The sequence below is a fragment of the Littorina saxatilis genome, linkage group LG15 (genome assembly GCF_037325665.1).
Source record: "Littorina saxatilis isolate snail1 linkage group LG15, US_GU_Lsax_2.0, whole genome shotgun sequence".
NCBI classification, from domain to species: domain Eukaryota; kingdom Metazoa; phylum Mollusca; class Gastropoda; order Littorinimorpha; family Littorinidae; genus Littorina; species Littorina saxatilis.
In genome coordinates this window covers 9349189-9362336 of record NC_090259.1, presented here as the reverse complement: position 1 = coordinate 9362336, position 13148 = coordinate 9349189, and the positions used below count along the sequence as shown (strand labels likewise).

The following is a 13148-nucleotide window of genomic DNA, read 5'->3' as shown; positions in this document are numbered from 1 at the left end:
CTACCACTACTGACACGAAGTTATGCCCGGCGGATGATAATGATGATGATGATGATGATGATGATGACAATAGCCATTGAAAAAAAAAATCCATTGCGCAGGCAAATCGCAATAAATTCATAAACCAATAAGCTATCGAGTACACACCAAAAGTTGTCTCCCGCTAAATTAGGCAAACGTGGATGACCCGGATGTTTACAAGTTTTGAAGCAGACGACACTGTCACTGTGAGAGACTGAGCTCCTTGTTGAAACAATTTGAGTGATCTACTGGCATTTCAGTGAGTATTGATGAAACTGAAACACTAACGGCTACTATTTATAGAGTGTTTCTCCCCATATATTGCTCCCACAAAAGTATATCCTGGTCTGTTTTGCTTTTCTCTTACAGGTCAGTCTTTCTTTGACTCAGTTGCCGCGATGAGGACGAAGAAAGGTGGAAAGCGTAAGCATTCGGCAGGTATGAAAATACAACTTCGTTCTTCCCCTTCAGTCTTCTCTCTCGAATATCACTGAATCATGCAAGTCAGTGTTTGTGTCACTTTACGGGAATAGCAAGAAACATGATACGCAATAGGCCTATATGCAGATCAGATCTAAAACTAACACACATAGTATGTGACATACTCTGAAAGTGAAACTGATTAATGATTCGTGATCATTGTCAGCAACTGAAAAAAATCAGTTTTTTTCCCAGTGTATGCTGCAGGCACTCATCTACACAATTTAAAACAAGTCGCGTAAGGCGAAATTACTACATTTAGTCAAGCTGTGGGAACTCGCAGAATGAAACTGAACGTAGTCCGCCGCTAACAAGTGCAAAAGGCAGTGAAAGTGACGAGCCTGTTTGGCGCGGCAGCGGTTGCGCTGTGCTTCATAGCACGCTTTACTGTACCTCTCTTCGTTTTAACTTTCTGAGCGTGTTTTTAATACAAACATATCATATCTATATGTTTTTGGAATCAGGAACCGACAAGGAATAAGATGAAATAGTTTTTGAATCGATTTCGGAAATTTAATTTTGATCATAATTTTTATATTTTTAATTTTCAGAGATTGTTTTTAATCCAAATATAACATATGTATATGTTTTTGGAATCAGAAAATGACGAAGAATAAGATGAAATTGTTTTTGGATCGTTTAATAAAAAAATAATTTTAATTACAAGTTTCCGATTTTTAATGACCAAATTCACTCATTAGTTTTTAAGCCACCAAGCTGAAATGCAATACCAAACCCCGGCCTTCGTCGAAGATTGATTTGCCAAAATTTCAATCAATTCAATTGAAAAATGAGGGTGTGACAGTGCCGCCTCAACTTTTACAAAAAGCGGGATATGACGTCATCAAAGGTATTTATCGAAAAAAAGAAAAAAACGTCCGGGGATATCATACCCAGGAACTCTCATGTCAAATTTCATAAAGATCGGCCCAGTAGTTTAGTCTGAATCGCTCTACACACACACACAGACACAGACACAGACACAGACACAGACACACACACGCACACACACACACACACACACACACACACCGTCACACACACACACCACGACCCTCGTCTCGATTCCCCCCTCTATGTTAAAACATTTAGTCAAAACTTGACTAAATGTAAAAAAGTCAACTTGTCGAAATGTCAAACGGTTCAACTGAATCGAACACCGAAGTTTACATTCTCCATACTCTAACTGACTGGACAGACTAGATAAGATTAATAATTATTTCGGGTATGACAGATGATGCAAGGAACAACAGATTCTTCTAATCGAACAGATGGAATACTGTAGATCTTTGCTTTTTGTACATGAACATGGATTTACTCGAGGTGGAGTGGGGGTGGAGGGGGGGGGGGGGGGGGGATAGGTCCTGGGTTCTGGAAGCTCCCCCCTTACCTGGCAAATGTAAGCCTACCTTTTTTTTTCTCAACGAAAGACCCAAAATACCCCTTTCAAATGCTAAGCCGGTTTCAAAGGCAAATGGGGGACCTGGCCAGCTAATGTACCCCTGCTTCATTTTGGAAACCCCCTCCCTGTCGCACACTTGGCCCAGTCCTGATGTATATGAGCCTATAAATAAATTATGAGGACGCATGTATTTGATATCCCTGATCCTGACCACTAGCTTTATTCAAGCTACAAAACTTGAAGTCTGACCTGAGGCCAAAAATCCTGGAACGCCGAAGAAGAAGAAGAAGATATCCCATTATTTTGTTTTACAGGTGCCCAGCCTACCGAAACCAAACGGAAACGAACCCGTTCAGCGAAATCTGCACAAGAAAATGAACAAGGCGACGAGGACAGATCACCAGCAGACTTTCAGCAAGCGTGAGAAACAGTATCATTTTAATAACAGCTTGTCTTCTTTTTTGTCAGTTATTGGGACTAATAATCATTGTTACTTTTATGTTGTCCGTCCTGACTCTATCCCTCCGCCCGCGCTTTATTTACTTACACGTCAGCCGTATATTTATGCAGCTACCGACTGAGGTACACCAATAAATGCACTAAAAAAAAGACAGGCATAGAGACTACCCCCAAATAGCACAACTCGACAGAAGACAACAATTAAATAACAACAACACACGCTCTAATCAAAAACAAACACGCAAGCAATCTCTCTCTTGTCTCTTGAATAAGGTTCAATTTAATTCAATTGAATTCAATTTTTGCCAGTACGATTAAGGGGGTGGGGCACCATGTGTGTGTGTGTGTGTGTGTGTGTGTGTGTGTGTGTGTGTGCGTGTGCGTGTGTGTGTGTGTGTGTGTGTGTGAGAGAGAGAGAGAGAGAGAGAGAGAGAGAGAGAGAGAGAGAGAGAGAGAGAGAGAGAGGCCCGGTGTGTGTGTGTGTGTGTGTGTGTGTGTGTTTGTGTGTGTGTGTGTATATAATTATGTGCTCGTGCATGCGCTTTCCACATTTTTTTCTTGAATGTGCTTTCGTTATAACGACCCCAAGAACACTTCTCATTTATTGTTTTCCAACTTAGTCAGACAAGCAGCAACAACACTACTGACTCGGCTCCCGCCAGTAACACGAAGGAGACAAGCTGTTCTCAGGATACAGAAAGAAGCGAAGGGGAACATTCGCTATCCACACAAGATACCCAAGAAACTGCGAATGGACACGATGCACCCACTGAAAAAGACAACACAGAACCTACCATCAACACCAAAGAAACGAACACTGAAGAAAATCCAACAGAAACATCAGCGAAAACGAAAGAGGACTTTGACGAAGATGACAAGAAAGACGAGAATAAAGGATCGATGAACGAAGTTAATGACACAGTTCTCCTTGCAGTGAACCACGATGCTGACACCAACGCACCTTTGGGAGATAGTGGACCCATTGAGATGGAAGATCCACTGTCTGCGAAGGACACTGAAGCTGAAACTAAGGTTATCGTAAGCTCAGACGTTGTCGAAAAAGGACCCTCTGAAATAGAGCCGGAACGGAATTTTAGGCCTACTCCACAACAAAACGAAGACACCAAAGAAATTACTGCTGAGGCTGAAAACACAGGAGATGGTGCGAGCGAAGATGTTAGAAAAATCATGATCACTGCCGAGGATTCTAGCAGCCGGGGACCAGAAAATCAAGCTCAAGAGCCTTCAAAAGAATCTAAAAACTCTATTTCTGCCGTTCCTGAAAGCGATCACAATGTTGCCACGGATATCAACCAAGAAAAAGACTCGGGCAACAGCAATGAAGAATATAAAGACCAAGAGTTTTCCAAAGAACCTGGAATTGAACCTGAAAACTCTTGTTCTGCCATTCAGGAAACCAGCCAAAAGGTTAGTGCTGAGATAAACTCAGATACGCAAGACAAAGAATCTGGCAACAACTACGACGAAGAGATCGAAATGCTGACCAAAATTGAGAATGAACAGACATTTCACGCAGCAGATCCCGAGATAAACGACGAGAAGGAAGAAGCCGCAGCAGAAGACAAAGACTTGATGATCGAGATTAAGTCACCACAACCAAATCAACATTCGACTGAAGTAGAAGAAACACCAAGCAGTACAGTCAACGAAGGAAGAGGCAAAGAAACCAATCAAGAGCAAGATGACAACGCTAAAACCAACGACACTATACCAGGTCCAATCACCACTGCCTGTAAAGACACCATGGAAACAAACCTTGTCAATAATGACGACACTGCTAATGGCGACACTTGCAAAGCAGATCTCCACAACAATGACCCAGATTTCAAGCCCGACAAGAACCACGAGGATACAGACAACACCACTACAGATTCTGCGCATCTGAACTGTCCGGAAAACCACACAGAAGAATCAAAAAGCCTGAAGCCGAATGACACCCCAAATGCACAGGTAGACTGTGACAAGGTTGAAGCTAAACTGCACGTGAGCACCGGTAGAGTGGAACTCGAACAGTGCGACATGCAAGATGACGAACAAGACAACAGCGCAGAAGGCAAGTGTACAATTTCGTTAACGACACATTTCTTCTTATGCAAACTGCTTCTTCTTCATCTTTCGTGAAAGATCCACCATCATCATTTAGATGGTTCTGATGTATAACCAGTGAGGAGCGGGGGTGGGGGGGGGGGGGGGGGTAATGGGGGTCCAGGGTGGTAGGGGGTAAGGGATGGTCCGGCAATACGCCGGAATGGGTAGCTGACTGTATGATCGAATGTTTTGGACAAGGGAGGGATTAGACTGGGAAGGTTCATGTACACCAACACCAGTCTGTTCAGGCTTTTATAATTTTATATGATAAGAAAGTATATAGAAAGGCGGTAGGCCGTATATTTTTTGTATATGTGCAAATGGAATGAATGAATGTTCTTAAACTCGCCAACAATCCTGGACAGATATGTGATGATTCGCGAGACAGTGTACACTAGAAGGAAGGCTTGTTTTAATTATTTGCTCCGGTTGTTGTTGAAAACAACCGGTAAATAATTAAACTGTGTCCAGTAAAGCGACCTTTCTCAAATGGTTTTCTTTTGTAGAAAATAATTCATTCATGAAAAGTTTTGTCTCATTTCTTTTAACACCTCAACGCTATGGTTTGAGAAATGTTAAAGAATGTAAAATACAAATATTAATCGATTATCTTCTCCAGGAGACAATAGTATACACTTATCGAATTTCATTATATTAGCGTTCTGGTCTACTTTCAGATTCTGCATATCTCGACGAGAGTGCTTTTGAAATGGATGTGACAGAGTCGCAGTTGTGTGCGGTGTCGGATGATTTTCTGTAAGTTATTTGTTTCTTTATCTCAGACACACGGTGAGAAACGCAGGTAGAAACTCTGTGAAGCATGCGCGCACTCTAGCAGGCAGTCACATCTCCCCTCCCGTCCCTCTTCCTCCTTCCCCCCTCTCTCTCCCTCTCTCTCTCTCTCTCTCTCTCTCTCTCTCACACACACACGCACACACACTGAGAAAAAAAAAGAGAGAGACAGAGAGAATATGAATACGGACAACAGACAATTCATTACCAACTAACAGTAAATGCTGAATATTGCATTCAGGTTTTCCGTGGAAAGCTGTTGATTCCTGTTATGTGATGTTCGTGTAAATATACCTCTCAACTTAACACATGTTGTAAGGTGATTTGAATCGTCAGCACTTTTGCTTTGTGTGTGTCAGGAACGAGGAAGAGGAGCAGCAGCTGGAAGAGGCGACTGAAGCCAGGAGGAAGGAACAGGAAGAAGCCGACATGGTTGTCACGGATGTCTTGCAGTCTCTGCTCTCACTCAAGTGAGAGGCCGATTTTTTTCATGTAAATGCGGTGTCCGTTAGGGGAGGGGATAAGTCGTTAAGGGCAAGCATTGTCATTTATTCAGTTCTCAAGTTTGTCGCCGAAAGTGTGTGTGTGTGTGTGTGTGTGTGTGTGTGTGTGTGTGTGTGTGTGTGTGTGTGTGTGTACATGCATGCGTGCTCGCGCCTGTGTGTGTGTGTTTGTGTGTACTAAATGTGTACTAGATGTGGCAGTATTTGAAGTCTACTGATAGACACAAATATAATAAGTAACTGCGGACAAAACATTTAAACAAGCGCCGTCTATATACACTATTAATCTATTTGGGAATCTGTCGCTATTTTCGAACCAGATTAGGCTGTGTTAGTGTAGGAACACACAGAAAAGCAACAGCGACCATGAGATTAATTTTGGTTAAATAGACAATGTTGGGTCTACCTTGATCTCAGTTCCTGGTATGTAAGCCTACAATTGTCTAACCCTATCTTCTGCAAATCCAAAAACAACGTTCCAAATTTCAGAATACAAAAACAAGAAAGGTAATTTGTTGGAAGGTTTGTTATTGACAACACAATACGTTACATTCACAGATATTTCGACCCAGCGATCTTTAAAGTGCACAGACAAACAAATACTAATTAGGCAAAATAAAAATATATGTTGGTTCAGGGTAACGTGACCAAAAATGATAGGGTCGGTAGGTCGGCTCTTTTTTTTCTTCTTAAATTTAGTCGATTTTAAAGGAGGTTACTTCCCTTAGTCTCGGTATGTTTCGCAAAATGTGCCAAAAGTTTTTTTTGTTTTTTTGAGAAATGAAAAAAAAGTTTTAGGGTCGGCGGGAAAAAATAGGGTCGGTCGGGTTACCCTAAACCAACATATATTCTTATTTGGCCTTAAACAGATTACCTTTCTTGTTTTTTGATTCCTATCTTCTGCAGCAACTTGGTGACGAAAACACGCCAGGAAATGGACACGGTGAGAAGAAGACACGACAAACTAACAGGAACTTTCCCAAGACGTTAGCGAGGATGACACTTGGATTTGACAAGACAATGTAACATTCTCCTTGAAGAAGACTATTGAAGAGCTGTTTCTACAGGAATAGGTTGAGGACTGTTTTGTTTCGATTTAAAAAAAAAAAATTCAATTCCATTTGTTTAAATGTTGTGTTAAAAGATTTTCGTGTTGATTTCGATAAGAACTGTTGCTCATCGTTTGATTTTTTGAAAAATACATTTTGAGAGTGACTCTCAATATATATTGAGGCTAACTTGCGTAATTTTCATTAGATTAGTGCGCGCAAAGATGTGTGTGTGTGTATGTGTGTGTGTGCGTGAGTGAGTGAGAGTGAGTGAGAGAGTGAGTGAGTGAGTGAGAGAGAGAGAGAGAGAGAGAGAGAGAGAGAGAGAGAGAGAGAGAGAGAGAGAGAGAGAGAGAGAGAGAGAGAGAGAGAGAGAGAGAGAGAGAGAGAGAGACGCACGCACAAAAACACTAACGAAGGGTACAACAAAACAGAAAAAAATGCACGCTAAAGCTCAGAGTGAAATAACACACTTTTCTTTTCCATGAAATTCTTTTTAACTGAAAATATGAATTTTCCTTGTTTGGCACGAAAACTCAACGACCAATCAAAGGCGGCGTTTGTTGACATGGAGTGGTATGACAGTCAAGTGTTTTCGCTCTGTTTCCTTCGCAAATATGGCCGCCATTTTGTGGGCGTGGCTTGTTGCATGCCCTTAGTCTTGTTTGAATGCCGCCTGTATGCAGTAAAATAATGCAAAACATAACAACACTGATAGAACGAGATAGTCAAACCCGATTGACAAAACATAACAACACTGATAGAGCGAGATAGTCAAACCCGATTGACAAAACATAACAACACTGATAGAGCGAGATAGTCAAACCCGATTGACAAAACATAACAACACTGATAGAACGAGATAGTCAAACCCGATTGGCATAACATACCAACACTGATAGAACGAGATAGTCAAACCCGATTGACATATCGGAATCCGTCTTGCTTTTCTTGTCAGACTGTAAACATTTACAATGATTTGAAATATATTTGTGAATTCCTCTGCAGATTTGCACTCAGTTCCTGTATCTATTCCAGAAAAAAACCATGCACAAGTATCAACCCTATCGTAAGGCCGCCCACTTTTACTGTGGTGTGTCAAAGAAAGGCTAAATGTGAAAGCAAATGAAGTTTTGTGATAACATAACACCGCATGGATTGCATAAATCTCTCTCTCTCTCACACACACACACACACACACACACACACACACACACACACACACACACACACACACACACACACACACACACACACACTCTCACTCAGTGTGATTGTGAACGTGAGCGCATGTGCGTGCGCGCGTGTTAGCATACTATGTTCGTTTGAGTGAGTCCGACGCGAGCGCATATCCATGCATAAAGTGTATGTCTGTTAGTATGTGTGTGCACGTGCATGATGTTAAAAGTTGCTATACCGCCACAAGTCTTGGTGCAAGCGGACCAGACGGACCAGGAGCCCCAGCCTCCGTCAACTTTCTGTCTTGTTTTGAACGGCAGCGTGGCTCCCGCTCCCCAACCCTGGCATACAATACAATACAATACAATAATCTTTATTCATCTCTAAAAGAGAAATTACAAGCTTGACTGTGTGTCTGTAGAATCAATCAATTAATCAATCAATCAACCATGCATGTAGTAACATTCACATCGCATATTCACATCATATCGTTACACGCAAACATTGTACCCACACACTTACCCACGTTACACGCAAACATTGTACCCACACACTGAGTGAGTGCATGTGTTCAATACAGACATTATACTGTATTTGTAATACGTTTTTCGTATTTTAACCAGAATATGACATTTTACACAGATCGATACAGTCATTGTTCACTGAGACCGCTACGAATGTAATGCATCCAGTCTGAAACAGAGATGGCCAAATCTCACAACAACCGGGCGAGTAGCTTCAAGAAAGTTACTAGCCCGCCAGAAATGTCGCTGGCCCGGTAAATACCACAGTTGCTGCATCTGCCGTGTTTACATGGCTTTGAAACCCGATATTCCAACCAAATTGTTGAATCATGATTGGACCAGAATTTTCACTGGCAAGCCGGGTGAGTTGCCAGGCAGTTTCTACTAGCCCGGCGGATTTTTTACTTGCCCCTGGCGATCGGGCGTACGATTTGACCATCCCTGCATGTATTCAATACAGACATTATACGTTTTTCGTTTTTCCAACCAGAATATGACATTTTACACAGATCGTGACAGTCATTGTTTACTGAGGCCGCTACGAAATTCAATGTCTCCAGTCTGAAACCATTACTTTTGGTTCCGAGTTTCAATCCGCACAAAGCATGTGAAAGTTAGTTACAGGTTACTTCCAGACTTTACAAGGAAGTAAAACACATCTACTTCTGACCTAAAGCATGAGTCTTCGTAGTCGTAATCAATCGTGATTATATACAATCTGTCCAGTCCTTAAGAGGCAAACTTACTGTATGCCTGTAGGACATACACATCCCTGTTGTTGTCGTTATTAATTCTTCGTAGAAAACATAGTTTCCTAATAGTTCATTTCTTGTGCGTACCTTGGGAGGAGCGGAATCGCTGGCAGGCAGGGGAATGCTGTGGAGGGCGTGGCGATTGTCCTGAAAAAGTGTCAGCCTTTTGATTTACAGCCGAACCCCCCATTGAAGACCCCACCCCCCCCCCAAAAAAAAAAGAAGAGAAAATCTCAAGTCTTAAAATGGGGTAAATTTACAGAGGTTATCAACAAAAAAATCTCTACTTTCAAAACACATACTTCTTCCTTTTAAACACAAATGTTTTAGATTAAGCAAAGTCTGCGCGCGTTCGGGTTTTACTGAAGGTCCTACTAGTTCTTACAAATATGAAAATCCGAAGAACCAACATTTCAATTGATATACAATTTCCCCCCATTGTCTGAGCCCGAGCGCATTTTAGGGTGACTAGAAGAACGAATAAATTGCGGTATGAACGGTTCTTTAGGCCTAGTTCATGAACATTCGGGGGGGGGGGGGGGGGGGGGCTGGTAGCTCAGTTAATTGTTAGAGCACTGGCCTTGTGATCTAAGTTGGTCACGGGTTCGAACGGACACTGGTCAACTTTATGTGCAAACTTAGAGACGGTATCCCCACTGTGGCATGTAAAAGAACTCGGTCATTCTGCCGTAAGTGTAGGTGAATGATTGCACCTAAACACACAAACACCTGGGCAGTGCGACTCTGTTGCTGCTAGCTTTCGACCGGAAGGAAGCGACCGGACTTACCCGGGAATGGAGTGATACATTAATGGAAATGAAAATGAAATAATATTAAAGGTGTATTCGTTTATGCGGATGGAAAAGAGAACAGACATCAATAATAACGACACTCACAATGGCAGCACGTTTGTAGGGTCCATAGGCCCTGTGTCTGCAGTCCTTGTCGTTGAGGTCACCGCTCTTTATAGTGAGGTGCACGTTGGCACAGTTGCCTAGACAGTCGGAGGTCACATTCTTTGTCCTCGTTTCGAAGTTCTGGAACTTGAAGAACAGCAGCCTGTAACAGACAAACAGACAGGTATACAGACGGACGAATGGAAAGGCAGACAGACTAACAGACAGATAGACGCACGCACGCACGCACGCAAGAACGCACACGGACACACACATACGCTCTTGGACACATTGACAAACACACAGACACAGACACAGACAGACGCACAGGCAGACGTACAGAAAGACAGACAGACAATCAGACAATCAGACAGACAGACAGACAGACAGACACACACACACACACACACACACACACATACACACACACACACGTTCAATCACACACACACACACACACACACACACACACGCACAGGCACACACATTGGGAAATATCTGATAAAATGGATTTATGGTACTCCAACTTCATGAGTTTCACATTTTACGCACGACGCAGGCCGAGATACAGGCAGACAGAGATACAGATAGACAGACAGACAGACAAACAGACAGAGTAATATACATTCAGAAACAACAACAACAAGACAAACACTGAACCAGCCAGCCAGCCAGCCAGCCAGCCAGCCAGCCAGCCGGCCAGCCAACCAGATACACAGACTGACCCAGTGTGTTTATCCCAGAAGTAAGCATAGCCCGTGGTATCGGCGTCCAGTTCGTGCACGCTATTGAGAGAGATCCACAGCTTGCGCTCAGGTTTCCAGTGAGGGGCATAGGTCAACAGCTCAAAGTCGGCGTTACGCGGAATACACACTCCTATACGCACCCACAGGTCTCTGAAATAAAACGACAAGGTAATGTTCAACAAGTTAATACTGTACCTTGCGTTACGCAAAATACACACTCCGTATTTTTACATTCAAAGGACTTTTGATAAAGATAGTAAACTTGGAACAATATTCCTTAAAGGCACAGTAAGCCTCCCGTAAACCATCACAGATACGATCAGGCTTTTACACACAGTACAAACACCTTTTCATTTAAACACTCACCGATTGAGAACATCCTAGTTGCCCTCCGTAAAGAGCGAACAATTTTCAAAGAATTTATTTTTGCGTGGTTTATCTTACCCCTGAGCCATTGTGAACCCGTGTGATCCAGTTTCCCCTTTTCACAATGTAGTCGTCAGTTAGTCATTTGAATGCGACTCGATGTGAGCTTATCTACAATAGCACGTTTTTATGCACGAAACAAACGGCTGTGGTTCACAAGAACTCTAGCGATGGCTTTTGACTGTTGAGAGGAACGGCGATATATGCATAAACCGTCGTCTGCTACAACCCTTGCGTGACCCTGCTTCCGGGCTTTTCTTTTTTCAAACTTTCACAACTTTGAATTGTACTGATCTTGTCTTGATGAAAAAAGAATTCTTTTATGATTAAAGAATGTTTGTGTAACAAGCTGTCAATTTATTATTTACATTTTAAAAGTTAGGTCTTGCGCAAAAACGCACCACGGTCCAAAAACATTCTGATAATCATCGATCCACGGCTATGGCCAGTTTACATCGATAGAATGAGACCCGAAGGGAAGTAACTCATTTTTGACCTGAGTTCAGGATGGGTCCAAAAAGTGTTCGAGACAATCTGCAAAATGAATTCTTTAAAAATTGCTCGCTCTTTACGTAGGGCACCTAGGATGTTCCCGTTTGGTGAGCGTTCAAATGGAAGGGTGTTTGTACTGTGTGTAAAAGCCTGACAGTATCTGTGATGGTTTACGGGAGGCTTAGTGTCCGGGCGTGATTTCCGGTATTGAATATTCATAAGAGCACCAAAACGAGGCGCCATTGTTGTAGAGGACCAAGTCCACGAAAATAAGTTCTTTAAAAATTTCTCACGCTCGACAGAAAGCAGCCAGGATGTTTCCGTTCGGTGAGCGTTCAAATGGAAATATGCTTGTACTGTATGTAGACGCTCGGGGAGCTCTGTGATGGTTTACGGGAGGCTTACTGTGCCTTTAATTTTGCTTAGAGTTGTTTTAACCATCAACAAACTCGTTCTCACGATATCGAAAGACGAGAGTTCTTTGACCAGAGTCAAATGATGGTACTCACGGAAATAAGACGTCGCTGAGAGAGATTTTAAGTCTTCTTCTTGTTGTCGATCACACATTTATACTGTCAGCCTAGACAGCGAGACAAATGGTACAGTCTTTTCCAGGTTCTCGTTTCTTCCGTACAGTCGTCGGCGGAGTCTAAAACGTTTGGTTTCTTCAACATTTTGACTCTAGGCCAAATTTCCCTGTCTTTTGTGTCTCAGTATTTTCATCGCGTTTCTTTCAATTATGTCTGGCAGATTCTTACACAGCCCCTCAAACTACCCACCAACCGTTACTCCCCAACCGTTACTCCCCAACCGTTACCCCCCCAACCGTTACCCCCAACCGTTACTCCCTAACCGTTACTCCCCTACCGTTACCTCCCAACCGTTACTCCCCAACCGTTAACCCCCAACCGTTACTCCCCAACCCTTACCCCCCAACCGTTACCCCCAACCGTTACTCCCTAACCGTTACTCCCCAACCGTTACTCCCCAACCGTTACCCCCCAACCGTTACTCCCCAACCGTTACTCCCCAACCGTTACTCCCCAACCGTTACTCCCCAACCGTTACTCCCCAACCGTTACTCCCCAACCGTTACCCCCCCAACCGTTACCCCCCAACCGTTACTCCCCAACCGTTACTCCCCAACCGTTACCTCCCAACCGTTACTCCCCAACCGTTAACCCCCAACCGTTACTCCCCAACCCTTACCCCCCAACCGTTACCCCCAACCGTTACTCCCCAACCGTTACCTCCCAACCGTTACTCCCCAACCGTTACTCCCCAACCGTTACTCCCTAACCGTTACTCCCCAACCGTT

At 43.1% G+C, this 13148-nt stretch overlaps 2 protein-coding genes across 2 annotated transcripts in view; one reads left to right on the top strand and one right to left on the bottom strand.

Annotated features, from left to right (window-relative positions):
• Positions 1-177: 177 nt before the first annotated feature.
• On the top strand, positions 178-6961 carry LOC138948466 (dentin sialophosphoprotein-like). The gene is made up of 7 exons (XM_070320020.1): positions 178-280; positions 391-459; positions 2218-2323; positions 2983-4436; positions 5149-5227; positions 5623-5733; positions 6673-6961. Exons 2-7 carry the CDS (start codon positions 420-422, stop codon positions 6755-6757), a joined length of 1875 nt encoding a protein of 624 aa, XP_070176121.1. The 5' UTR covers positions 178-280; positions 391-419; the 3' UTR covers positions 6758-6961.
• Positions 6962-7275: 314 nt separating this feature from the next.
• The window catches only part of LOC138948465 (cell surface hyaluronidase-like), a 37476-nt gene continuing 31603 nt past the window's right edge, over positions 7276-13148 (bottom strand). Inside the window, exons 21-25 of the mRNA XM_070320019.1 lie at positions 10892-11062; positions 10167-10329; positions 9358-9417; positions 8233-8335; positions 7276-7491 (exon numbers count right to left, since the gene is read on the bottom strand). Coding sequence (XP_070176120.1) covers positions 7352-7491; positions 8233-8335; positions 9358-9417; positions 10167-10329; positions 10892-11062 — 637 coding nt within the window. The 3' untranslated portion in view covers positions 7276-7351. The remainder of the gene's footprint in view (positions 7492-8232; positions 8336-9357; positions 9418-10166; positions 10330-10891; positions 11063-13148) is intronic.